Source organism: Dicentrarchus labrax, unplaced genomic scaffold (assembly GCF_905237075.1).
Source record: "Dicentrarchus labrax unplaced genomic scaffold, dlabrax2021, whole genome shotgun sequence".
Lineage (NCBI taxonomy): Eukaryota > Metazoa > Chordata > Actinopteri > Moronidae > Dicentrarchus > Dicentrarchus labrax.
Window position 1 is genome coordinate 22,962,532 of NW_026136714.1, and position 27,574 is coordinate 22,990,105.

The 27,574-nt window shown below is 44.1% G+C and overlaps 1 protein-coding gene across 13 annotated transcripts in view; it reads left to right on the plus strand.

The window, feature by feature from the left end:
* fbrsl1 (fibrosin-like 1) overlaps positions 1-27,574 on the plus strand; it is a 274,086-nt gene that overhangs the window by 238,352 nt on the left and 8,160 nt on the right. For 11 of the 13 annotated variants that reach the window (XM_051423597.1, XM_051423587.1, XM_051423588.1 and 8 more), the window contains 7 exons: positions 549-597; positions 18,813-19,230; positions 20,072-20,331; positions 22,139-22,389; positions 26,007-26,057; positions 26,266-26,361; positions 27,462-27,533. In XM_051423597.1, coding sequence (XP_051279557.1) covers positions 549-597; positions 18,813-19,230; positions 20,072-20,331; positions 22,139-22,389; positions 26,007-26,057; positions 26,266-26,361; positions 27,462-27,533 — 1,197 coding nt within the window. Of the gene's footprint in view, positions 1-548; positions 598-18,812; positions 19,231-20,071; positions 20,332-21,818; positions 21,980-22,138; positions 22,390-26,006; positions 26,058-26,265; positions 26,362-27,461; positions 27,534-27,574 lie in introns of all 13 variants that reach the window. The other 2 variants (XM_051423589.1, XM_051423599.1) reach the window with 2 other exon arrangements.

Below are 27,574 nucleotides of genomic sequence, written 5' to 3' on the forward strand. Positions count from 1 at the left end.
ATATTGAATTTGTGAAATAAGGATATTGCTTTTAGAGTGAAACCACATTCTATTCATGAGATATGTTATTCGATTGAAAATATTGCAGAACAAAATGTGATTTCTGAGCGGCAGCATGTATGCAGGAGCCTTTGTGTTCTAATGCTGCACAGCCACTTTACTGACTTACACCGTCTTTGACAGCATTTCTTTTGAGGGTTTTCAGGTGGCACAACAGTGCCACCTAATGTTACCTCAACAGGAAAAAGCCAGACAGGGACCATCAGGTACAGAGGGAGCTCTTCTTGTTGGCTGATTGGAGTCTTTTGATTGACTGTATGATGCTGTGTGTGGCAGCTAGACTTTTCTTCCATGCACTTGTGGCCATATTTGTGACTGAATAAGCCTCTTACTGGGCAGACAAAATGTGCACAAGTGCTTGCATTGCTTTTGATGAATAATCCTTAAAATTATATGAGTCATTTTTTTTAAATGTGATTGACCAAAGTTTGCCAATGATTCAGCTCATCAGACAAATCCACTAAAGGTCTGCCTTCTTGTTTTTCCAGGTGTCTGATGTAGGATCAGAGAAGCTCTTTTCCCCTACCACACCCAAAGGTAAGAGCCCGCTCTGTTTTCTTTCCACCTCTGCCTCATTCATACTCATAACAACAACAGGGTTTTGCGAATGAGTCCAAATCTCCTCGCTCTAATCCAGCAGCTTCCATTCAAATTTAAATGTCAGCAGACATTAACAAGGTCTGGTGACTACATATGCATACATTTTTGCCTGGGTGCGGAATAGCGTTTCTTGGACGACCCCGCCAAAGGCTTAGCCCTCCTACATATTGGTTCATTAGAGGGGATTTAGAGCCTCCCTGCCACATGCTCCCACAAATGGGAACTTCCCTCAGGCAATACAAGCTCTCTGACAGCAGGCCTGGACCATAATGGATGCCAAAGGAAAGACAGAGAAAGAGCTTTGTCAGCCCCCCAGATAACACAAACTGTGTGTGCGCATTCACATATGTACATATGTGGATTATAAGGCTTTTGATTTAGTATTTTCATGCATGATTTCACATGATTTTTTTGTTGTTTGTGTGTCTATGTGAGTCCAATCATATACATGTGTTGGTGTATGCCATGTGGGCATAGAATGTCAGCCTCACCTGTATATTCACTAAATGCAATGATGCTTGCCAGGTCAGAGCAGGAAGACGGGTGACAGGTTGTTGATGCAGGGAGGCGGGGAAGGGGAGGAGAGGCACGATCAGCCTACTAGTGACAGATAGCAGCATGCAGACCACGTCCCCCCAGGGCAGGAACCAGGAAGCAGGGCCATTAACACAAGCAGAGGGAAAGGAGGTGGAAGTGCAGAACAGTGTAAACTATGGCCATATGAGGAGGATTTGGGGTGGGAGGTGGGGTATGTCTGCAGGACAGACTGGACAAATAGATCAGCTTGCCTCAACTGGACTGTTAAAAATGTTATCATAATAGACACCATGGTAGTGTAAACTGGGATGTCACTTAGATATATACTTAGATATATTTTTACTCTGCTTACCTTTTTATTTGTCCAATATTTGTTGAGAATATGTTGAACATTTTCTGATGTACAGTTTTGTAGGATTAAGGGTCAAACTTAGTGTGACAGGGATGGAGCTTGTCCTGTGGTTGAGGTAAAAAAGACTTAACCAGTTGTGTTTTTTTTTTTTTTTCTTGTTTTAATTGGGACCAATTTCTTCTGAATTCAGCTTCTACCCACAAGGGAATGATGCAGATATTTGTAGCATCAGTGTAAATCTTCCTCATGCCTTTTGATGAATTGAAGGTTTTTATTCACCTCCACATCAGAACATCCACTGTAAATGCTAGATTCCCTCTTAACAACATATGAAGGTGTTGCTTGGTTTAGTGCAGTAGCTTTGACTGCTGAGTGGAAAAGCATGGCTGACAAGGGAGCAGAGAAACCAGGCCTGCCGGCTGTGTGATGTAGATGACCTGTGACCAGCGTCAGCCTCATGAAACCAGCGTTCACAATGACAATGACTTCCAGACTTGCATGGTTTAGAAAACAACTAGACCGCGTCCGACTCCATCTATTCTCCACTGGGCTGCTGGACTACTGCTGTTGTCAGCTGTCAGGGTGTTGACTTATTTTCCCTGCATGCCCGTACAGAACATGGCTTCATATAAACATACTCAGCCGTGGAGAACTGCTAGTACAGGCACAAGCACAGACATAGCCGTTGTCTTTTACACACATCCACACACTCAAACACCCGGTCTATGTCAGCTGGCAAACGAAGGCCTCTGTGGATCTTGCTAATGTTCACACAGGGCTGAGGATTAGGACCGTGGAATTACATCCAGATAATCCAATCAGCGTCTCTTCTGATTGTCACACAGATCAACCAGATCCTGTTTGGAAGAAACAGTAATGTGGGAGAAGGGCACCAGATTAGAATTAAGGGTTAGAAAGGGCAAAGCAGCAAAGAAATCAGCAGTTTGATGATTTGAGTGATTTGATGACGATGAGGAAGAACGCTATCACGCTACAATTGCAGAGCTGCCACCAGCCAACTCCCCTCTCCCATTCCAGTGTTGATGTTTTGTGCTGTAATGGATTCTAGGACAGTGTTTGTTTTTGGCCTAGACTGGTTTTTCGGTGTGTAATGTGTGTGTGTGTGTGTAATACAGAGCAGCCCACAGGCTGTTTTCCTCTGGTTTAGAATGCAGCGTATGTGTCCCATTACCGGTCTTGCTCATGGTCCTGTGGGACCAATGAAAAGCCCGCTTTCCTCTGATCACCAGGCCTGTCGCGTTGTTGGCTGGGAGACACTGCACACACACACACACACACACGTACATTATGGCACACATAAATATGTAATGCTGTGATGATGTTTGGCTTGCACATTTCTCTAGGTAATGAGTGTTGTTTCTTTTACCTTTTCTTTGCTTTTCAACATTGTGCTCCTTTCTGAACTTTATTTTGGTGAGCAGTTACGGGTACAAACAGTTGAGGTTAAGTCCAAATTGCACACAGGCCCACAGTCTGTCATGTTAATGAAACGGTTCAGGATTAATAGAGGAGAGGAAAGACCAACATTGTAATCAGCGAAGGCAGAGCGCTGTAATTATGCACACAGAACATGGTTTTGGGCAAAACCCAGACACCCTTGCCTTCTTTCTCTCATATTTACTTTTCGTCATCTCTACGTTGGTAGTCTGTTGACAGCCTATTATAGATGCAAGCTAACAGTACTGATAATAGCACAAACTAATAGTACCTGTAATAACACACACTGTGCAATTCTCTTCGGATGTTGTTACCAAGAGGCAGCACAAGTTCTGCTGAATGTCTGTCTGTGTTGGTTGTTATGAGGTAGGAAGGTAGGAAGGTACAGAGAAGGGCAAGCATTATCTAACAGTTATTGGTTTTTGTTTATTTCCTGTCTTAAACCTCCTGCAAATTATTGATTTCCTGGAGGATGGCATGTTTAAGTAAAAGCTCTATGAAGACTTGTCTTCCACTCAGGGCTACTCTTATTGAATTGCAGGTCAGAGTTTACTGTTGTCACTTGCCTGAAGGCGAATGAGAAGCTAAATGTAGCTGCTGAGCATGTACTGGGCACCTCCACAGAGCACAGATAAACACTGGTAGGCTCTTCTTATAACATTTCACAATGATGCGCCTATGGAAGTGGTGAGGAGTTATCACCTAGCTGTGACCGGCTAGAAATATCTGAGAAGAACACTTTGGAATCTGCTGTGACGATGTTGAATGTTGTATCTGTGGGTTTTAGAGCAATAGTTATAGTCTAGGCAAAGTCTTTCACTTCCACCTTGTCCTAGCTAGGCACTACCTGCCATGGTGTGAGGGTAAACCCGTGTGGCGTGCAGTCCACCAGACAAACCTGGGGCATCTTGGGATAGCAGGAGAAAGATTGGTAGAAAACCCATTTCTGAAGTGGATTTGTGCCCTTGTAATCCTGATTAATTTTGACCCGTTGTGCTCATTTTAAACAGAGCATTACAGTAAGCGTGAACACAGCAAGCTCCGGGGCGAAACCAGGAGCTTAGCGGCTTTGGGAGGCTTAGCTGCAGATGGCATTTTAAGCCGGACTTAATAAATTGTTTCCATTAAACTTACCGGCCCACACATACTGGATTAGACCAGTGGAACAAAGGAAGGAGAGAGCGTGCAGACGAAGAAGAGAAAAAAAGCACACACACAACTCCCATCATGCACATCTGACTCTGTTAATATCTCTCTGAGGCCACATGAAAGGTGAAGACGGGGTTACTGTGGTGTTCAGGGAGATAGAAGCTTTTGGACATGAATGCAAAATCCACTCACTTCAGTTCTTTTGCTCGTCAGGGATGTCGGACCAATTTGCTTAATTGACACAGAAGTAAACAAACAAAAAAGATGCATAAACCATTTAGCTTGGCAGTGGATTTAGGGCTTATCCTCTAACTGTTTATATATAAACACATTACCAATGCTGTAGCTTAAGGTTTTAGGATCTGCCCATACCCTTGCTTTTTTTCTACGCAGCCCTTTTACTCATATATCAATCTGCTATTGTGGGAAATCAATTCCTTATGGTAGAACCCCGCCTCTCCCCTCTTCTATTCTCAGCCCGCCTCCGCCATACCTCCTCCCCCCATCGGCTCATGGCTTGCTCCCTAAGCTCTCATTATGTGCTACACAGTCCAGGGTCCCCGTGTCGAATCGCTAATCAACCACCCTGTCTGCAGGCCTGCTCTCTCAATAGGTGCTGAGTGGCCTTTGTTCCGCCACTGCTGTTTGCTGCATGTCAATAAAAGAGCTATGGCCTCCTCCTCCTCCTCCACCTCCTCCTTTGCTTCCGTTACCTGGGCCAGCCATAGCTATAGGCCTGCTCCTGCAGTGCAAGCTACAGGAGAATGAAACACAGTCTCAGCTGCTGGATTCTGAATGCCAGAGAAGGGAGGAAGGATGGTGATTGGAAAGGGAGCGGCAAGGTCAGGGGCAGGGGGGATTGAGGGCAGCTCAGGCATAGTGAAGTAGATGAGAGAGCATGTTTGTATTCGGCCAGGCAGCTCTCCTCTGGCCGGGTCAGTGTAATGTATCACTAACCTCGGTGGCCGGCCTGACTGTTTGCAGCCTCTCACCCATTAAATAATGAATGGAGGTTGACCCTCTGACCAACAAATCAGCTTTTCGCCGTCGTTGAATCAGGATAGAGTGGAGGTAGACGGAGAGTGCAGCTGGCTTGTTTGCTGGCTAGCAGGAAGGCTAGATGACTGGAGGGCAGACATGTTGTTGGAAAAACACAAGGGCTGCAGAGGCTTCACACAGCCAGATTAGCAAACCCTGGCACTGAAAGCAGCCATCACCGCTGTGGAATCTAAGCCTGGTAAAGCTCACCTCTAGTACCTACTGTGATTTGTTTGACAAAGTCCAGACAACTTATGGGACATGCTTTCTTTATCAAGAAGACCAATGTTCCTGTATTGACATAGCACTTATGGTCAGGCTCTGGTGTTTTGGGGTTTAGGCACTCATATTTGAGAGTCACACTATGTGCAAAAGGGAGCTGGCGGTTGGTAGTTTTGGATGCTGAAAAGACACCATCCCTCTTGCTTCTAACACCACCTTACTTGTTACTGAGCATGAACAGCAGCTTATGTGTTCCCCTGATTTAATTAAAATATTAAAAAGGTACAAACTTCCAGCAGAATACAGAGGGCAGCTAACTCTCTCACTTCATGAAGAGAAAATACTTAAATTGGAGAAAACCAAAGAATATGACTTGTTTCTTTATTAATCTTTGGGTTATTACTGTTCACAGACATAGGACAGTTTATGAGCTGGGTGATTTGTTTTTGGAGAAAGAGGCTGATATTAATGCTCCCTTTATTGATAGTGCTAATGCTGTTTGTGCAGCCATCCCTGTCGGAGAGATGAAAATAAATAGGGGGAGCTCGGCGGAGATAAGACACGTGTTTAATTATTAATTGAGCCATTACTGACAGAGATTGCCTTTTTTGATTTAAAGCAGGAAGGCCTGCTTCAGGGACAGAAAAAGCAATTACAGAATTCCCAGCTTGCACCGCTGCTGCCCATCGTTTCACCATGCGCTACGAGAGATGAGTGAAAGGAGACAAAACACTCCCACACACATACACTCACACACATCCTGTTACAGTGCGGTGTTCCATAAATTATTTTAATTCTTCTTCAATATTTATAGCGTTTTAAATTACGATTACATCGTCATGTATTATTTATGTAGAGTGGCAGGCAGTCAAAGGGACCGAGCCACATTACCCACAATCCCTCTATGGCCCAGCACCTTGAAAAGCTGACTGAAGGGAATTGTTTGGTTTTGTATGATTCAGGAAGTGATGTCAAACTCCACCAGCTCTTACAAGAGCCTGTTTTTCTATGCACGGCAATTAGCTGGCTTGTAAAATCATTGCTAATATGTCATGCTATCCCCGTGTGCACTCTGTGGCCCCTTTAGAGCACTATTATGTCCATTAGAAAAGTGTCTGCTGTGTGCAGAGAGCCCAGTGTGCATGAAATATTAACTTAGCCCCTGTTTAGAGTACTGGGTCACTGCTGGTTGAGCTTCAATCTCGAAACAAAAACTTTGCTAGATAGTCAATTTATTTCTCCCTCTTGTCTATGTTTGCCATTACATGTCGGACACTTGACACCTGTCAGTCAGTCCTATCAGTCCATGTCATCTGTGTCAGTGAGCCCATGGGTGGTGATCAGCTATTGTGACAGAAAATGAGAGTCACATTGAAGGCTGTGTGATTAGGCTCCATTGTGTGGCTGTGTGTTCATTGACTGAATATGGATCCAGCTTTAGCTGTGGAGAGGGAGCAATTACAAAATCACTAAAGGCCATGGGGGAGTTTTGGGATAAGTTGTCAGGGGCATGAGCTGCATTTTGGCTGCTGCACTTTCACTATACATCTTCAGTTTGTAATGCCAGGAAGGTGTCATCTCTGAGCTGTGCTTCTCATCTTAAGAACAGGTTGACATATACAGAGTGGTTTAGTGTATAAAGTGAATATATTGAATCACTTCAATATTGAGCCGCCTCAAAGCCATCTCCTAAAGACAACAGAAGCCATGGGCCCCTGAGGCTTTTCAGTGCCGTCTCTTCATTTCAGATTAAATGATAAAATTTAAGCTAAGTGCCAGCCTGGCCTTTCCATGCACATTATTCCCATCACCTATAACACCGTGAGCATGTGAAGTTTTACTGTGGCTATGACCCACAGGTGACATTTACACCTCAGCTGATTTCTATCTGTGCAGCCATCAACTGCAAGCACACGGCAGGGAGAAGGCATTCTCAAAGATGAACCAGATAACAGGTTTACTGTCATCAAGACAGAAAGTTAAGATGTTAGTTCATATGATGAGTTTTGTGGCTAAGCTCAGTAGGCAAAGCCTTCCAAAGAAAAGATAATTCAATAAATGGCAAAGAAATCCCATTAACAGCAAAGCTGCATGTTGAACTCAGCCCCTCTTAGCAGTAGTCTTACTGTGGTCTAGTACACTAACTGTTTCACTACAAACCAAAATCTTAACTATGTGTAGGGATATGATGCTTCACCACTGAGTGAGGAAATCAGACGCTGCCTGACAGGGGATAAGCTTTTTGGCGGATAAGATGCATCCCCTGCAGTTAGCTGACCAACTTATGAAACAGAGGTTGACTCCCATCTCAACAGGAAAGCACCCTTGGCTAAAGTATATGCAAGCTCCTTGTTTTTTTTTTTTTTTTTTTCTTACAGGGGATAAAGGGAAGAATTTAGAAAGGATAACTCTAGAGAGCAGTAGCTCTCATCACATCTTCTGTCTAATCTTAATCCTCCTCCTCCTCCAATGGAGACACAGCCAGCTGCAGTGTGGAAGGCATTTTCATTGTTTACTTGGGAGAATACATGACCAGCGTCTTATCACCACTGTCAGGCCTGAAATGTAAAGCGTGTCGCCTGTGATCACTTGCAGGTTTTCTTGTTTTTAATCCTTTATTCCAAGCTCCAGTTATCCTGCCAGCGAGAGTGGGCTTTTTCCCCCGCCCTGCATTTGTTTGAAGATCCCAGTTCCCCGCTATGTGCGTTTTAAGCTCATCTGTGTTGAGCGGTTCAGAGCCAATGTTGTTTGCAGATGAGGCTGTAACGCTCATTGACAAAGCCAGATGGTAGGCGATTGTGGCCAAACACGACGTTTGGATATTGTACAATCGCTGGCAAGGGGACAGTCATCAGCCTAGATGGATATTACAAACATGCTTGTAATGGATTGGACATTTTGGGAAGCAGTTCACACAGGCTTACAAAGATGGGAAAACCATCGCCAGGAACAGAACGGATGTAAAATGCTTCGGATTCCATGACGGACAAGGACGTCCATGCATTAGAAGAATGTGCCAGAGAGGATTGTGGGGGGGAAAGGAGATGAACCCAGGAAAGGATCCCAAATCAAACAGAAATATCAGCCTGCCATATAAAGTATTTTCCAAGTATTTCCAGATGGGTGGTCCTCTTCTACTGTTTGTTCAGTATTTCTGGGCTTCATACCTTTCCAGTGGTAGCATATTAGCATCCCTGTTTCTGTCAGTGGCTTATCAGAGCCACTCTGTCTAGAAGCAATACCACAGGTTTGGACTAGTACTGTGTGTTTGACAGAGGGCAGGGTTTGGAGAGGTTTGCGATAGAGCCTAGCTATTAGGCTTAAACTCAACACATGGTAAAAGCAGTAACCTGACACACACTGCTGAGAAAGGGGTTGTGTTTGGTCCTGTATTTCACTGGGCATGAGGGCCATTAAACGTCCCAGTGTTTGTTAACAGACAGGCGGTAATTCGCTGAGACATGGGGGCCCACTTTTTAGCCATTTCAGGGAAGGTTAAAAAAAAGAACATGCACAGTGTGGTCTCCTCCAATATTCAAGCGGTCATCTGTTTGGCTGTTGTTTTTGGCTACCGGTGAATTCCCTCCACTGGGCCCTGGTGGTGGGGCCCCTAATGGCCTCTGACTGACTGTAATACCCCATTCAGCTGAGCATGGGCTCCAACCTCCCTGGCTGTTGGGTTAGTGCTGCTGTGTTGAGGGGTGAGCAGCAGGACTGGGATTTCACTGCTGTTTGCTTTGGGAAAGAGCAAGAGAAATTGCTCCAATGCCACATGACCCATGGAGAAGTGTCTACAGAGCACTATCAGCAGTATCGACCTGGGTTAGACTTATATAATGTCTTGCTGATATTTGCCTTATGTAATGCAGTTCAACTGATTTTATATATATATATATATATTAGCACTGATAAGTTGTACTCTACTCTTTGTTTTTAAGAAGCCTATAACCTAAGCCATTTTGATTATGTATCAATGCCCTTTATCATTAATAGTATCATTGCTATTAGGAGTGGGGTCAGCTTCAGTGTTCCAAGATATGTTTAAACTTTTTTTACATATTGAGTAGCAAAACCAGAACCAGTCATCTTCACTATCAACACTGATATCGACCACATGTGATGAAGCCCAGCAGTAACGAAAACTGTGGTTCCGTGTTTTTGGAAAAGATCTACTGGTATATACAGCTATCGCTATCACTAATAATACAGATATTGACTCATCAACTGTTAAGTGTGGGGCAAGTGCTGAAGTGCCCTGGGCTTCTTATCAGCTGCGGTACACCGTATTAGTGTGCTGGGTTGGCGTAGCACTGACCTAATCCTGGTAGCAGGTGCTACTTGAGCGGAGGTAGAGTGGACATGTTTTTCAGGGAGGATGAGCCATCTGGGTCTTGATACTTTATGGTGCTTAAAACACACTCTCAAGTGTGACACTCCCAGCACTTACCTTTTAGCTGCACACAATAATCTAAGCGCTGGCTGCTAAAGGCAGAGATGAGGCTTTCAGGAGAATTTACAGGGTTTGATGTGGTGTGGAGCCTCCGCTTCGACACGGATTCATGAAACAGTCAGACACAGTTGGCGGTTTGATTTTGATTCCTCTAACTCTTTCAGTGTTGTTTTGTCATCTGCAGTCTGAAATATGTCGAGCTGAAAGAAAAGTGTGTTTGTTTTGTTTTGTTTCTGTTTTTTGCTTTTGTGCCAGCTTGCCTTGCTCGACACTTTTCTGGGGCCTTGTGTTGTTTTGTTTTTCCTTTTTTTTTCTTTTTTCTGGTGTAGTCTGTTTCATCTCACAAGCGATTTGGCTCGTTTCGGAGTCCAATTTCGCTCCTGTTTCACCGTGCATCCCCCTCTCCTCACAGACATACTCACATTCACACATTTCCCCAAACTGACACGCTGCCTTCACACTCCAAACAAATCAATTCCTCACTCGCCGCACTTGGAACGCCACAGTGAAATGCGGCAGCTCATAGCAGCCCTGAAAACGTGCAGGCTGTTGTTAATGTTCCTTGTCCGCTATGGCTCGAGGAAGCCAGGCCCAGATTGTTCTACCTCTTTCTGAGTGTGTGTGTGTGTGTGTGTGTGTGTGTGTGTGTGTGTGTGCGTGTGTGCGCGCGTTACTACCTGCCTGTTTGTGTGGCAAGGGCTTAGAGGAGATAAGGGCAGACGGTAGTGGGTTTAGGTTAGGAGCAGCCCCACAGGTCAGGATCCGGGCCTTGTCTCCATTAGTTTACCTGACACTACTTCCTGCCCTCTGCTCCCTCTACCCTCTCCTCTGCCTTATTAACAAACCTCTCTCTCCCTCTTTCTCCCCCGTGTGGGTCACTTTATCCCTCTTTCTCTGTCATGCCTTCTCTCTCTAATCAAGAATGATGAATGGGGTGCAAGAAAGGATAGCAAATGTTTGCGAACCTGATACACCATCCAATTGTCACTCTTTTCCTGCGGTGGTGGAGAACATGGTGGTTGAAAGAGGGAGGGGAGTGATTTTGAGGAGGCTTTTGTGCGTGTTTGTCTAACTAAGCTCTGTATGAAAGCTATTTCAAACATCTGCACCTCAATCCTTTAAGTGTCTCGTCAGCCTTGGCATGTAATTCATCACAACCCCAAAAAACAGAAATCTCTAGACTAGTGCAAGATTTTTCAAAGTCTGCTTTTAGATATCACAAGCTCCGACTGCTACAGAAAAAAGGCTTGTAACTCATAAGAATGCAGCTCTTTTGGCGTGTAGCCATTAGCAGGGGAAAATGGCAGCTCTAGTCTAGTCTTCAACAGCTGCTGGGTCTCCATCTGTAAGCCTAATTACCCAGCAGCACCCCAGGAGCAGCTCAGCAGCAGGATCCTCCTATAGAAGGGGCATTGATTACATCAGTGTGTCTATACTGCGTGTTTCCCTGGGGGCCCGCAGATATGTGAAACTTAAGCGCAAGCACTTTAATGCACACTGGGGTACTATCTTTAAACAAATAGTCCGCTAAGATCTCACCATCTTCCATCCACCCTCCCTGTGAGGGGAATTTCACATATACTCGAGATCTAGATTTAAAGATACTCCTCAAGTATATAAAATGGTAAACAATGTTTATTTTGGACATTTTAATGATGATTAATGAACGAAATGATCGACAAAGTAAACAACAATAGTAATTTTATTCGTTATTTAAACCCCTTATAGTGAATGTTTCCAACAATGGCTTTGAAAAGTGTCTATTGTCTATATTAACTGAATCATCTACATGAAACATATATATATTTTTAAATGCACATGAAATGTATTTTTGGTCAGAGTTTGGGAAGTTAAACAGTATTTTTTGCAGTAGCTGTTTGATGATGTTGTGGTTGCAAATAGGCTGGTAACACAGTTACTGTTTTTAGTTTATCATTTGTTCGGCCCTGTGGCATGCAGTCATGTACAATCTAATCTTTTGAATGACTGTGAACCCTCCACTTTGATCAGCATAGTGAAGGTCAGCAGCCCTGGCCTGTAATAACAGGATGCTTCAACATGTAAACACGGCAAGAAGAAGCAATGTGGTGGTTGATTGACGATCTAGCTCTCTGGCAGTTGCTGATAAAGAGATATTTGTTTTTCACCGTTGCCACCTATAGAATACCGTCACTCGGAAAGCTAGCTGCCTCAGCATTCTTGGCTGTCAGAGGGTATTATTTGACATCATGAAAATGGCTGCTGTATTTGCGTGAAGCAGGTGGGTAGCTCAGCCAACTTCTTAGTCTCAGCCACAGCTTGTGATACGCATACCGACAAACCCCTGTATCTGCAAAACACTCGAGGAAATACGATATGTCGAAAAAGATGTTTGTCCTACCCCTTTCATGTCACTAAATAACAACAGCTGCATATGTCAAAACACTGAATGAGGTATGGCAAACGGTTAGGAGCTGTCAGCTTTCAATTGTTGCTTTGCTTTCTGAGTGGGGAGTGAAAATGGAGATTGAGGAGGAGGAAAAGAAAAACATGCAGGCTCTTTCAGCCCACTGTCATGCCACTTAGGATTTGTTGAAGGATTTTCACCCAGCCATTTCCCTTCCATTGAGAAGTAATCAGTACGGCACTGAAAGATAATATTATATCCACTTAGAGGCATGTGGGCTTCATGCATGTTCATACATGAAATGAGGTTGGAAAGCAGTGCCTCTGTTTACATTGCTGAGCACTCACTCCCTCTATTTCTGCTTGGACTTGAAGCTTCCTGGCAAAAGCTCCCTGTCTTTGTGTCTCTTACATCTCATTCTTACTCCCTCTCTCTTTTTTTACTACCTCCTGTCCTCCCATTCTCCGTGGATTGTGAGCCAGTTGGTGGGCTAATAGAGGATGCTTTCCTGTGGGGCACCAAAGTGGTGCTGTTCAGGCGTTATGCGAGCTTAAGTAAAGCTGACACGCTGCTCAAGAACTACAGCCCACACTGAGCTCCACGGCAGCCCGTGGAGAGACTCTGAAAAGGTCTTAAAGGTATGGGAGACACAGGGAGGCTGCCACTGTCCTCCCACCACTGTGCTGTGATGTGGGAAGCAGGAGTTAAGTCCTTTATTAGAAGTGGCAGGCGTTGTCTCCAGTCACCTCGATAATTGCAGCACCACGTCCACTGCCGTAATCAATTGAGACAGCTGCCGCTGCGGCGTTCAAGTCCATCAGGCAGGCGTGTCATGCTAATTAATGCAATGATAAGGCTAGTGCTTGCAGCATTGCACAAATAACTCCTGAAGGCTCCCCTTCTTTTCAACACAAAATGTATCCTTAAAGTTCAGATCCTCCCCCCTTTCCTTGCCTTTGGCTGTCTGTGCACAGCAGCCTCAGGGTAAGAATGGTCACCAGGGTCGGTGATGGGTCAGTGACAGTGAAAGGGGTCAGATTCCAGGCTGGCAGGGTGGGCCGTGTCAGAGGAGCCATTAGACTTGAGCTTTTCTGTTGAAAGTTCCAAGATGTCCGCCCTTTTATTTAGGAGAGCCCAGTAGCTCTGACCTTAGATGACCTGGCTGTGTTCATAAGAAGCTGAGACTGATGGCAGTCCCTGAGCACATGAGCTGTGCTGGAAACAGCGCTGAAGGGCCCTGATGGAGATTCAGGGAAGAACAGGGAAGTGTGAAGATGTCTTGCTTCTTTGCTGCACATTGTAGCTCGGGGTTAAAAGACCAGTGTGTTGGATTCAGTGGCATCTAGCAGTTAATGATGTTGCCTATCAAAAATGAAACAACCTCCACCAGATAACGTCTCTCTCTCTCTCTCTCTCTCTCTCTCTCTCTCTCTCTCTCTCTCTCTCTCTCTCTCTCTCACTGTTTTTCTGCAAAATGTTAAAATTAGTCCCTGATCGTTAATATACCAGGCAGCCTGCCCAAGTAAATCTATGTGTGTCAAAGACTGAATAACCTTGCTGTGGAATAAAATAAATGCATCAGCTCTTCTGATTGGCGTTCATAGAGACTGCTGATCAAACTAATTAGAGTGAATATCGTCCAGTTACAATTGGTGACCAATCTTATTCTAAGGTAACAAAACAATGACAATGATTCTTATTTTGAGGTGATTTTACACTAATGAAAACATACCTGAGAAATTTATATTAATTTACAATTGCCAATAAATCCTTCTAAATGTTACACACTTGACCTTTAATGAAGGTTTAAGCTTTTGGAGCACCCCTGGACTGAAGACGAAAGAAATTGGACAGTCAAAATTTAGACCCATGTCTTTCACTCTCTTCCTTTCTGATTTGAAGATGTGCTTCACGTCCCTTCCACAACATTGGCATATGTGCCATGAGAGGTGAATGGCGTATGTGTCCTGCACCATATGGCTGGTGTTTGAATTGAGATCCAATGTGTGCAAAAAACGGATTCATCCCGCAGCTTGAGCTGCCAGCTCTCTGAAATGAACATTAGGTTCTCAATTTATGCCTGGGCTTTGACTGTAAACGTGTTACAGCTTAACACCCATCCCCATTCTGCTGCCATCCACTCCTTTTGTCAGCTGCAACGAAGAGACAGAGACAAATAATTGAAACGTGCCAGCTGTCCCCACTCTTTAGCTTTCTTGGCCAGCTTTCTCCTCGTCCACTCCCCCATTAACATCTCTGAGTGATTTGCAAAAACGTCGCCTTGGCTCCCCTCGTTACCAGCTTGGAGATGCTCGAGGCAGATTAAATAGTGTGAGGGAAAGCAAGCCATTGCAAATTTCTCCTATGATTTTATTATTAGCACAATGATTCAACACTGCTCAGCCCTTCTGTTCCTCTCATACAAAATAATTTTGTTGAAATCACCCCACCTTTTTTTTTTTATGACTGAATACCTCACAGCAATGAAGTGTTGATTGGCACGACTGCGGTTTCCTGCCTCCTGCCAGTATCTGTTATAGCCATCTTCCACAGTCACTCACTCGTGAGCTAAGCCTTGGCTCTGTGCAGATTGCTTGTCTAGAGAGGTACAAAAACCAAATCATTGTGAGCTCAACCGTCAAGAGCAGCAGAATATTCTGTCAACCAGAGCCAGCGGGAGACAGATCAAGGCAGTGTGCATTCTCACATACCTTCTGCATCCTCCAACGTATTTCAGCAGATATGCCGCTTTATTTAAATATCTGTCTGTTCGTGTCCTTATTTTATCAGTGCCCTGACTGTTTATGCTTTGGCAAAGACATGAAGGGAGTGAACCACAGTGTTTGCCTAGAAAATGAGAACACCCAGTGGCCTTAAGCTTCTCTTAGCCCCCGACCCCCCTTGTCACAGGGAGAATTTGCATACCCTCATATCTAATCTGAAAAAGCTTTTTGCATACAGGTTATATTTCCCTGGCTGTTGTATATACTGGCATCATGTCAGCAGTGAGCACGTAATTTATGTAACACACTTATTTGCATTCACAGCATTAGTTTGCTGAGGGTTTTAGTTGGAAGCAGAATCATAATATTCTCTAGGGCTCTCGTCTCATTCATGAGGTCGTTGGGTCCATTTGCAGGTAGCCAGGTGTGTGTTTAAAATAAAGTGGTTTTAAAAAAAAAAGCTTCAAAGCGAATGCCTTTTAAAGGCTACAGTTTTGCAACTCAAAGCATTTTGGGGCAGAAGTGTACAGCGCTGTCCTTCAGGGCTTTGGCTTTGTGTTCTTGACATGACATGTGTCAACAGACCATGCCTTAGAGGGATATCCTGGTCACAGTGAGGAGACACGTTATCCTTTATTGAGGTCTCTTGGATGATGACAACCAGCCCATTCTGGTCCAGGTCAGGGCCAAGCCATTCCAGACTGGTCCAAGCCATTTCAAGCTGAGCCATCTGTCTGCATAAGACCACATAGGACCAGATCGGTGCCAGCTCTCCAGATGTTCCACAGGGGTAAACAGGGTCACAAGTGAAGGATATTGGAGGCGGGAACAGCTGTGTAGCGACATTGTTTTCACCCCAGACTCCCCACTGGACACATCAGTCATGACCAGCGAATCCCAATGGCCTGTTGTCCGTCTGCTACCTTAGTCCCTGTTACACTCTTCCCTCCACCCCTCCAACCACCAACCCCATATCACTGCAAACCCAGGCACGTGCGCACAGGGCAAGGCCCAATTCCCCTGAGTAAGCAGGGCCACAGGAACAACTATAAAAAGATCAATACTGGGATGAGATGTCATCTGGTGAGCAGACCTGCCAACACCCCCCTAGGGAATGTCCCTGTCCCCCCGGTGTACTAACCCAGCTAACGGGAGGGGTGCCACCCCCCACAACCGGGCTGCCCTCCAACCTGCCTGACTCACTAACACCATCTGCTCAGGTTTGCGGGACAGGGCTTCAGGACAGCACATTTTTTGCACAGACACTCATATGGCATTTGTTTCACATGACTGCCTGTGGCTTTCCTACTGTTTTCCTCAGTATGTGATTGCAGGCAAAGTGTGTTCCATGTCCTGAGGAAAAGAAGAACAAAACAATGCCGAATTTGGTAGTTTGTTGAAATGCTTGACAGTTGTGTGGTTTTGCAGCAAGGGGACGGTGTTTGTTGAAAAACCACAGTGATTTCACTATATTTTAGCCCTCAGGTGGCATGTGTCAGAGAGGCATTTCTGTCATCTGTCACTGCATGTTAGTTTACACTCAAAATGGCTGCTGTTTAAACGCTTACAAAAATGTGAAAAATGAATCTATTAGTCAAGTATATTCACGGTGTTTACGACCATTAATTGTTCACTTTGACAACCTGTTTGCTGCTGAGGAAGCTGTAGTTCAAAGGGCTATCACACAATAACTGTATTTATATTTGTATATCAGGAACACATTCTATCATGTTGCCATCAGTTCTGAAGCAACAAAGTAATTAAAATGACTTACCCTTTTGCTTTCTCCAACAAATTTGGTCAGATTTTTCTCTCGCTTTGTGGTGCCTGTCACTATAATGAAGACGTTGAAGCTATTGTGTTAGTATGTGCGTGTGTGTGTGTGTGTGTGTGTGTGTGTGTGTGTGTGTGTGTGTGTGTGTGTGTGTGTGCAATATGCCTACACTGAAAACTTTTTTGTGTCCATCTTCCGTTGTGTGCATTTGGGCATGTGTGTGTCTATGCGTAAGTGTCTTAGCTTGCAGAGTGATTTTAATGAGGGATGGGTTGGTCTGAGCTGATACCTCCCTGCCTCCATTAGAGCCCATTAGAATCATCATTAAGATAACCCGGTGCTCGCTGTGGCCCTGGCTTCCCAGCATTAGTATTAGAAACCCCTCTCTATCTTCTAGTGGTCGTAGTGAGACTTCCTTCAGTACTCGCCTCGCATTGTGTCTGGGAGAACAGGTTGCCACGGCAACATCACCCAGCGGCGACATTTCGACTGTGGATATTTGCTTCTTCGCCTGTTTGTCTGCCTGTGCCTTCAGTCTTTCTCTTTCTCTTTCGCTTGCAGGAATGAGAGCCTGACAGTTTAATCCAAATCCCAGACCCCTATAAATTGGGAGGTCTATATACGCCTGGACCCCGGAATTCATTAGGAAATCGTGACACCTTAGCCAGCCCCAGTTCTCGCATAAAACGCAAGAGGCGAGGGAGGGGGAGCTCAACAAATAAAAAAATAAAAGCTCTGCCCTGTCTTTTTATTGGTCTTTTTATGGGTGTTAGGATCCTTGAAAGATTAAGCAGGCTGTTAATAGGGACTGGATATTCCATTAGTGGGCTGCATGTCGAGTTCTCACTGGCTTGACAGCAGCTCCCGGCTCTTCTCATTTTTTTGTTACCGTCGAGAGTGCCCATGGAGCTTTTTTAATTGAGGCGCTAGTAAGCCTTCTGACTGAAGTACTGCTGCATCAGAGCCATAGATTAGAGCCGCTTAGAGAGCCTCATCTCCACCAGGCTGTCTTCTCTCTTCTTCAGTCTCTATCTTTCCCTATCCGTGTGTGAACACTTGCTTTCTCTGATTTTTTCCCTGCATGTAATGTTTCTCTGCTTAAAACGAATTCCACCACTAACGCTTAAATTAGTTGAGAAGCTATAGTAGTGTTTTAGCTATTGTAGTTGTAGCACTACCAGCTCCTCAGACTCAGTTTCTTTGCGGCCCATTTTGCTTTTCTTTTAACTCTGAGAGAAGTAGGGAATCGCCAAATGTCTTTTCTTTTTCATTAAGATTCATAAGTGCTTTGAGATTCTTTGTATGTGAAAGGTGTCGAGATGCTTTATTTTCTGCCACTTTTTGCTACAACAGCATATAATTACAGTCATTAAATTGCAACAGCCTAAGTATGAAAAGTCGTTGTTCAGTGGAATGCTGATTATAAAAGCTTCTTGTCTGTTGAAAAGACCCCTGATGAATGGTAAAGACAAAGTGGTCGAGTTCAGAGTGCTTTGCTGTGCTTTCCCAAATCCCCTGAAAGATCAGGAAAGGAGGATAGAAAGGCGCAGTGGCAGAGAGGCCAAGATAAGGGGCCACGATCTCCCTTCACAGCACAATTGAAACATAATTATTTCATGCCAGATTGTGTGCTCAGCAAAGCCCTGAATAGGGGCCGACATTTAACTTTAATTAGCTGTGATTTATTCATACTGACTGGATTGCGGGAAGAAATTGGATCATCTGATTATAGTCAAGCATGAAAATGACCTGATTAAACACTTAATGGAACCTAGGGAGAGGGAAACAAGAGGAACCTTGGACGGAAGACATTGGGACAACATTATATAGGAGGAAAGGGACCTATGTTGAACTTGTTGTTGATTACGTATACTCCTCTGAAAAAACAAAGTAGCAAACAGCTATCCGTGTATGGCTATTATCTGATTTAGGTGTTTTTGAATCAAACCTTTGATATGGCTTGACATCCGAGATGCGAAATACATCATTTACACCATCAGATGAACTTTTTTAGACAGAGGTTTACACATTTTCTGACATTTTACTCTTTCTTTTCTTCTCAGGTGTGCCAACGAATGAGAGTCCAGAGTCTAAGACTTGTAGCTCAGCCAAAGTATCAGGGCTCCAGCGCAGCCAGGAGCAGAGCAACAGTGAGGTGCCCTTCACACCTCCCGTGCCTAGCCCCACCCCGGCTTCTGCGCCGACGGGCTCCCCTGCCCCCGCTGCAGCGGCGGCCCCCCTCGAGCCCCCTAGGTCGCGCCTCCCCACACCGCCTCCTCTCAGTGTCAAAAAGGAGCAGCATCCTCCACCCCCTGTCCCTACCCCTCCCCTGTTGAGGCCACCACCCCACCCCCAGCCCCACCCTCCTCACCCACACTCGCACCAGGAGCCCCGTGTTCTTCCTCCCCCACAGCACCACGCAAGGCCAGTAATCAGCCACCAGGTGCATCACCCACTGTACAACAGCCTCCACGACATCAGGTACGTTGTTACAAGGGCACGGTTGGTTATAGGGGCAGGGGCACACAAGCTAGTGTAAAACAGCAAAAACAAAAAAAAAACACTACTGAGTGAACTCATGCTATAACTGTAACACACTGATGCTGTGTTTCTATGCCTGTGTAAGAGCTCTAGAAATCTCTGTTTAAGTCTATACCCAGGGAGCTGTGTCACCTTCACTATTTCACCTTTTGTACATAATCAAGGTTACACTACAGACAATGCCACTTTCCTTTAATATGTACCTGCCAGTCTAGTGGAGACAGCAATAAAATAAACTGCAGCAATTTCCAAATTAATATAATGTAGTCCAATGCGACAAGATACTGTACAATTCTCTACACAATATTGACTGTTTTCATGCGGATATTGATTTTCTGCCACACAAACTTGCAATAACCAGCTGTCAGATTTATTGTTTTTCATTGAGCAACACTGGTACATATAGCACAATCAACTATTTCTCATTTCACCTCATCCTCTCAGTCTGCCCTCTCATTTCACCTCATCCTCTCAGTCTGCCCTCACCTTTTTTTATTTCAATGTAAGAAGTTTTATTGGAAAATCATTCTTATGTTGTCAAAGCAAAGTGTCAAAGATATTATTAGTACAGCTAAACTAACACTGAGCTAGAAACAACACATATATAGAACAAATGTCCACAAAGTTATCACATGTGAACAAGCTGTACAATGTAGTAATACTTTCCCTGAAAGTATTATACTGCTGTATGTGTATGCATGTGTAACTGAATAAAATACAGTATGTGTCTGCATTATTTTAAAAGAGAATTATATCTTGTTGTCTCTCATTTAATCTTTAGCCACAGCAGCAGTCCAGTGGGGCTTCCCAAACAGCATTTGCCCCCATCCCCTCACCACCACCTCAGCGGGCTCCCATCCTCAGCCCCTGCCTTACCTCTGTCCATAGCAAATCTCTCTACCTCGCACTATTCCTCCCTACGGAGCCCGGCCCATCGCCATCCGGCCATGTTTGCAACCCCAGCCACACTGCCGCCACCACCGACCTTACCGACCAACAGTTTAGTGGTGCCTGGGCACCCCGCCGGCACCCCCTACCCAGGTAAAGCCGCGCACCTCACATGCTGGATGGTAGCTGCAGTGCAGACACAAACTCTTATATGGATACATGCTAGCTTTAGAAGGACACTGCCTTTCAGTGTTTGATTGAATTAGTTGGTTAGTTTTTTGACAAAGCGATGCAAACCTTGGTAATATTTAATGTACAAATTTTCATTTCTTTATCAGAAGTGTCCTTCTGACTTTTGTAAAGATTTAAAGTTTAGATGCATCTTTGAATATTGATGTGTAAGAGTATATGTATAGACTCAGAACATAGGCTGTGTAACCGTTTGTATAGCGACTTGACCATTTTATATTCCAGGATGTCTTATATGCTTAGTTGTACTGGACCTGCCTGTAGAGATCTGTATTCATATTACAATAATTTATATACATGTATGTATATATATGTATGTGTGTATATATATATATATATATATATATATATATATATATATATATATATATGTGTATATATATATAATGCTAGGAAACTAGTCTTCAACATTTAATAATTGGTTAATAATCTTACTATATAGAATATGTATTTTATGGTTTTTAAACTACTCAAGTGATTATATATGAATTGCTGAACTGGTAAGTGCTCATTTATTCAATTTTTACTTATTTATCCTTTGATTCAGCACAGCACAGTATATCCAAGGCTATTTTTTTCATTGCGTAATATATGTAAGTTTATTTCCTCCTTTACTGGTTTAATGCATGGAACAGAAATGGGCCTGACGTACTTTACTGTTAAATGGAAAAAAGCCCCCAGGCTTTTTAAAGTTCCTATGCAGTGAAAAGTAAAGGATAATTTTGCCTCAAATCTCAAAAGCACTGTATGTTGCACATGAGATGCTAAAGCTAGTATCAAGACAGAAAATATCATAATAGGAATTTAGGCCAGTTAATGCAACAGCTTCAGATACCACAAATAAACTCATCAATAATAAATGATTTAATTGTAAAAAGCAATGCTATAATATTCTGCCTCTCCCGAAAGTCACATGCCTATTTTCACTGGTGGAGAACATCATACATCAATATCTAAGATGGACTCTATTTATAGTAGTGTAGAAATCTTAGAAGAGTGATGAGGTCACTGAACAGGGGCTTAGGTGGACCACTGGAAAATGTCAGCTAACAACTGGACAGCCATCACAGCTGGAGACATCTTCAGCGTACTGAAAGCAGCACGTGTTGAAAAATGGTGCACTCAGTCAGCAATCTGATGCAAACTTAACAACCAGAATTATGTTTTCTCTTGCCAGCAATATATGATTTTTAACAATTTGATAAAATGTTCAACAATTTAATCAAAACAAGCAATTTAATGCTGCAATCGAAGGAAACAAATGTCTCCAGCGATGATGGGTGTCTCCAAAATATGCAATAAATATGCCAGTTGTGCACTGACTTTCTAATAGAGGGCAAGGGTGTGTGTGTTTTCTGCTGGGATGACTCTTGGTTCTCTCTTGTCTTTAGATACCAGCCTGTTGATATCATTCAACCAACCAATCATGTATTGCCAGCCTCATTCGGGGATTCTGATTGGCACATTGTCACAGGCAACTCTCTTACCACCACCAATGAGTCCCCACGTAGAAAACCCTCACAGCATGAGCTGGAGAAACAGAGAATGCCAGGTGACTATTTTCTTTCTTCTCTTCTACCCTTGTTGTGAAGACTGACTGGGCGCCCGTGCCTTTTTTTTTTCTTGTGTCCCCCCTTCCCTCTCCCCACCCCTTTTTTTTTCTTTTTTTTTTTTTTTTTTTTTTGGTTTTCCTCGCTCTCCTTTCTTGCAGAGCATGACCTCCTGAGGCAGGAGCTGAACAACCGCTTCCTGGTTCAGAGTTCAGAGCGGGGCCGGGGGCCGTCCGCCTCACCGCTGGCCCCCGTGTCGCTCCTGAGGGCCGAGTTTCACCAACACCAGCACATGCACCAGCACCAACACACCCACCAGCACACCTTCACGCCCTTTCCCGCCAGTCTGCCCCCGGCCGCCATCCTCACCCCGCCCACCGCACCCCCCATGGTGCGTACCCAAGCCAGAAATGTGAGGATAAGTAACAAAAAGCTCCCGTAACTTCCCACCCCTCCCAATCTCCTCTTCAATCAATTCCTCCCTTTTTTCTTTACCCCAAAATTCACCAAATACGTCCCATAGATGTAGGAACCCCTCCCTTAAAAAAATATGACACTGATTCAGTTTGAATTTTGCTCTTAGATTTTTGCATACTGTCCTACTGCTAAAGTCTGAGAGCTGGTGAAAAGCTGGGAGCATCACATCTGTTCCACCATAATACAGAGAAATGCTGGGCAGAAATGACCCAGTGGCTGCCACCCCCATTTACATACATACACACACACACACACACACACATACACTATGGTACATCTCCTAGTCCGTCCAGCTACGTGCTAGTTGCTGCTCAGGTTGGTCAAACCAGACCAAGCACAGATATATTTTCATGTTTTGCAACTTCTTCATCCATAGGGAAATTATTTATAAAATTGCACATCCTCATTATGCATCATTTTTCATAGAGGCCCTTTTTCTGACTCGTACGTCAGCAGGCCAGTGTTACCCAATTTAATTTAAATTATTAACCTCCTTTTTAACTTTGACATAGATTTTGCTGTTCAGTGTTTGCTGAGGATCAAAAAAGGGTGATTGCCTTAAGGCAGGCTTTTCAATTGTTTGCATATGGCTGTGTTTTAAATGGTTTTGAATGTTTTCATTTGCCTGTTCACAAAGAGCAACAAAGGCGCCGTCAAAAAGATCTGTCTGTCTGTCTGTCTGTCTGTCTGTCTGTGTGTGTGTGTGTGCGCGCGTACGCGTGCGTGCGTGCGTGCGAATAAATGTATTCCTACAGACTTGTATATTTGTGTGAAAGTTCCTTGCCACGTGTGTGTGTGTGTGTGTGTGTGTGTGTGTGTGTGTGTGTGTGTGTGTGTGTGTGTGTGTGTGTGTGTGTGTGTGTGTGTGTGTGTGTGTGTGTGTGTGTGTGTGTGTGTGTGTGTGTGTGTCGTGTGTGTGTGTGTGTGCACAATTCAAAGGCAACCGTACTTGCCAATGACAAATTCAAAGCCTTGCAGTTGGTCAAATGACTTCATTGTGAATGAAGCAAGGATGACATCACTGCAAAACTGTTTTGAATATGTTTGTAATTGCTTCCCTGCTTTGACTGCCATCAAGTCTGGGGGTGGGGGTGTCTAACACTAGCTCTAAGATTAGTACAGAGGAAAAAAGGTTATGACTATACATCCATCATTTCGATCTCTGACAGTCAATTCAAACATTTATAGCTTTTTGGCATTAGTCTAATAGATCCAATCCATTGTGTCATGACCTCTGTGGTCCCGTAAAGGCTAAGATTATCCCCATCCTGTACATTAGAAATCAAAGCTCTGGTATTTATGACACAGTCTCAGATAAGACTAAAGGCTATGCCGTTATCTGGTCTGCTGTTCATTCCTGACATGGTAGGAATTATATACAGCACACAGTCCTGTCTTTGAAGATGAAAGAGCTGATTTTCCTCATCTCACTAATGCTGCCATTATGTAGCCCGTGATGTACATGCCCCCCATCTCTTGTTGTGTTGTTACAATGGAATTTGAGACTGCCATTAATGTCTTGTTTTTTTCCTTTTAATTGAAACTGTGTTGTTACTTAACGTATGCCTTTCCCCCTCCCTTCCTACCCTCAGTAATAATGCTGTTTTTCTTCTCTTTGTTGTTTGCTTAGAGAGCCAGGAGTAATGATGATGTTGTGGTTGTTTTTACTGTATTGTCATGAAAAGGCAAACCAAGTATGGCCCAGTTGTGCAGCCTCTCTCTCTCTCTCTCTCTCTCTCTCTCTCTCTCTCTCTCTCTCTCTCCGTCTCTCTCACTCTCTTTTATTTTCTACTGCTCTCTAGACGCTCCATGTCATTTCAACTATGTAACAGTCCTTGGCTAATGGTTGTAATTAATGAAATTATGAAGCCTCTATTTTTGTTTATTGTTCAACGCCCTCAAGCAGCTGGCTTGCCAAATGGCAGCACCAAGTGTCTTTTCTACCCCGCCCCCTTGCCCCTGCCATGTCTTTGGACAAGGAATATCCTTAATTGTTATAAGATGAAATATTAAGCTTTAATTAGCCAAAGCTGTTTACTCTAAAACTGTGACAGGCACCATAAATTACAAGGGCAAGAGTTTTGTTTTTTTCTTTTTTTCTTTCTCTACAAGGCCATAAAGCGGCCAAATTCCCTCTCCCAGTGTCAGACATTAAACAGGCCGCGCCTTCAGAAATGCAGAGGAGCTGTTTAATGAGCTCGGAAGCTGGCTCGGCGTTTCCTCTCAGTAGGCTGTCTGTCTTTGATTTGGGCCCATTATCGCCCACAAACACACAAGGCCGCCAACACCATCACTGCCGCTGCGGCCATTTTGCGTGCAGATGTGAATGGCCCTGCTTCAACAGAGGGCCCCTGACCCAAACTCTGTGTCTGCACCAGCAGCTTAGCCAACCCTGCACCCGCTCCCCCCTCAACCACCCGTGTCGCTGCACGCGCGCACCCACAGAAACACTGATTCATACCCACTCATTTTCCTGTTTTATGTAAACCCAAAACGTCTGCGCCTGCCAAGAGAGCTTTGTGAAAACACTCGCAAAAAGTACCTGCAAATGGTTTGTGTATTTGCGGAAAAGGAATAAGTTACTGTCACTTGTAATTAGCCTGTTTCAAAATAGAGAGCCAGTATTGGCTTGTGAACAGACGTACAAAGTCCCCATTCATACATGGGGCAACCTTCTCGGTTCTCTTCCTCCCTCTGCTCCTTCTCAGCTTACTGACTAGATTCCCATGTGTTCAGGACATGATCAGGACATAGTTTTTTTTAAGGCAAATTCCAATTGAAATCGTTGTGGTAGGCATAAGCTCTGCTTCCTCACATCAATTCAGCTTGTCAAGGTTACATCAGTTTCATGCTGAGATGTCCTGAATTAGCTTCTAACCATTGCAAATGTCATCTACTCTATTCAGTTTCAATCATAAAAGACAGACACACAGGATGCTCTATATGTTCTTTCCATGATTTTACGCACAGAGAAGAGGCCTGTTTTTTGACTAAATCCCTTTTGAAGTCTGGTTTTTTAACACCCAAATCAAGCTGTATGTCTCCACGTATTGCGCTCTCATCTATACCATCAAGGCTCATTGTAAAAAAAAATAAAAAAATAAGCCATAGCAGTCAAAAGCAATTAGATTCACATTTCTACAAATTTTCCAGTGAATAGAAACAACTGGTCTGGTTTTAAAATGGTCTGATTCCCAAGCCGGGCCTCCACGCCCAACGTCTGTATGCTCAATTGGAAAATCATGCAGGCTGTCTTCATCTTGGCAGTCTGCTAAAGCGGTCGTATTGTTAGTAATTTAACTGCCTATCTGACCATGCAGTTTAAGTAAACCCATGACCGGTGCAAGCCAGCTGCTTTACTCTAGGGCTTATTATTCTGGATCAAAACCCTGCTTATTACCAGTTACAGATGTTGATCATGTGTTTTGTTTTTGTGATGTAAAAATAATGAGACCTTATTATTAAAGAAAGCTTTTGCATGAAGGATTTTGGTAAAGTAGATCATTTTGTGGGCTTTTTCTTTCTAATTCTTTCCTTTCCTATCTCTTCCAGTTCGACAAATACACCCCCAAACTGGACAATCCATTCATCAGACATTCAAATGTGAGTTTTTTTTTTATTTAACATCTCTAATTTGAATTTGTTATTTGCATTTGGCAAATCAAATATTTTACATATTTGAATGTTGCCATGACAGCATTTATTGTGGCTGTGGTTTTGCGTGTACATTATGCTTGAGTCCTGTATGTATCTCTGTATGATTCTGTTATGTGTCTTTTTGTGTCTTCCATCCTTCCTCTTCTCTCCCCAGTTCTTCCCCTCCTATCCCCCCACCATGCCAGGCATGCCCCCGCTGCTCCCACACTCAGGACCCTTCAGCTCGCTGCAAGGAGCCTTCCAGCCCAAGGTCAGCCCCACATCCCTACCCTCAACCCACGATCTACAAACAGGCAGAGAATTAAAGGAAGCACGGGCACAAAATAAATCACATAAGCTTGTACACAACTGAAGCAAAAACTCACTTATAGCACACTTTTTTTTTCTTAACTGGACCTGAACCAGGGTCAGCTTTGTGCTGACCTGAGCTGTGACAGGCCATGCCAAAGATAAGAAAGTGATGCCTGTCTGCTTTGGAAAGCAAAGGAGAGAAGATGCAGCGGCGGTGGGGATGCGAGGGATGGGAAGGGGTGGGAGGGTGTGAGTCTGTCTGGCAGATGCCCAGCGGCTGTGACCCGGTGTAAGCCACCAATCAAAGCTAGCCTAAATCCGCTGGCCCTATTCCCAGGGGGCTCCGTCATGGAGGGGCCCTTTTGTCAAAGGCCCCTCCAGATGGTTCAAGGAACAGTCTTATGCCTCCAAAGCCCCTGCTAAGTATTCTTGGAGAGGAGCTTGTGGGGGGAGGGCTAGGGATGTGTATTTGTTTGTGGGGGCTGGTGACCCAGGTCACGCTGCAGGATCCTCATATCCCTGATGTACAGTAGGGATGGATTAATAAGGCTGATCTAGGCACTTGCGCTCCAAAGACTTAAAGTGGAGATCGGAGAGATCAGAGATGTGTTACTGTGGCAAGGCTCAGGGCCTGCAGCATTATTGCAGTTTTATCTACTGACATCAGCCATACAGTAGCAGTTGTTGAGGATTAGTGTGCTATAGTGCTACTGAAGGAGGATATAAAGTTCGAGTGATGCTGGCATCACTAGCTCAAGGATCTCCATGGTTTTGAAACCATGCCACTGACATCAATGCTGAGTTGTTCTAATGTATATCTACATTGCGTGTGAGAACACTGAGATAGTGAGAGTGAAAGTTAGGATTATAATTCTCAAAGGGAAAAAATTACAATTAAACAGTGCTTTTCCTTTTTATGATGGCGTATATGGGATTAAAATACCTGCTAAAGTTTTGTGTATGCTATAGTTTCTTTCTTTTATCTATAAATATTTTAACTACTGTAAATCTGGTTGATCACCAAGCATCTCTTTCCCTTTGTGTCTCTCTCTCTGTCAGGCATCTAATCCCATCGATGTAGCGGCACGTCCTGGAGCAGTACCTCACACACTCCTACAGAAGGATCCACGGGTAAGCATCAGGCCGAATGCATCCGAACGAATCTCTCCCGC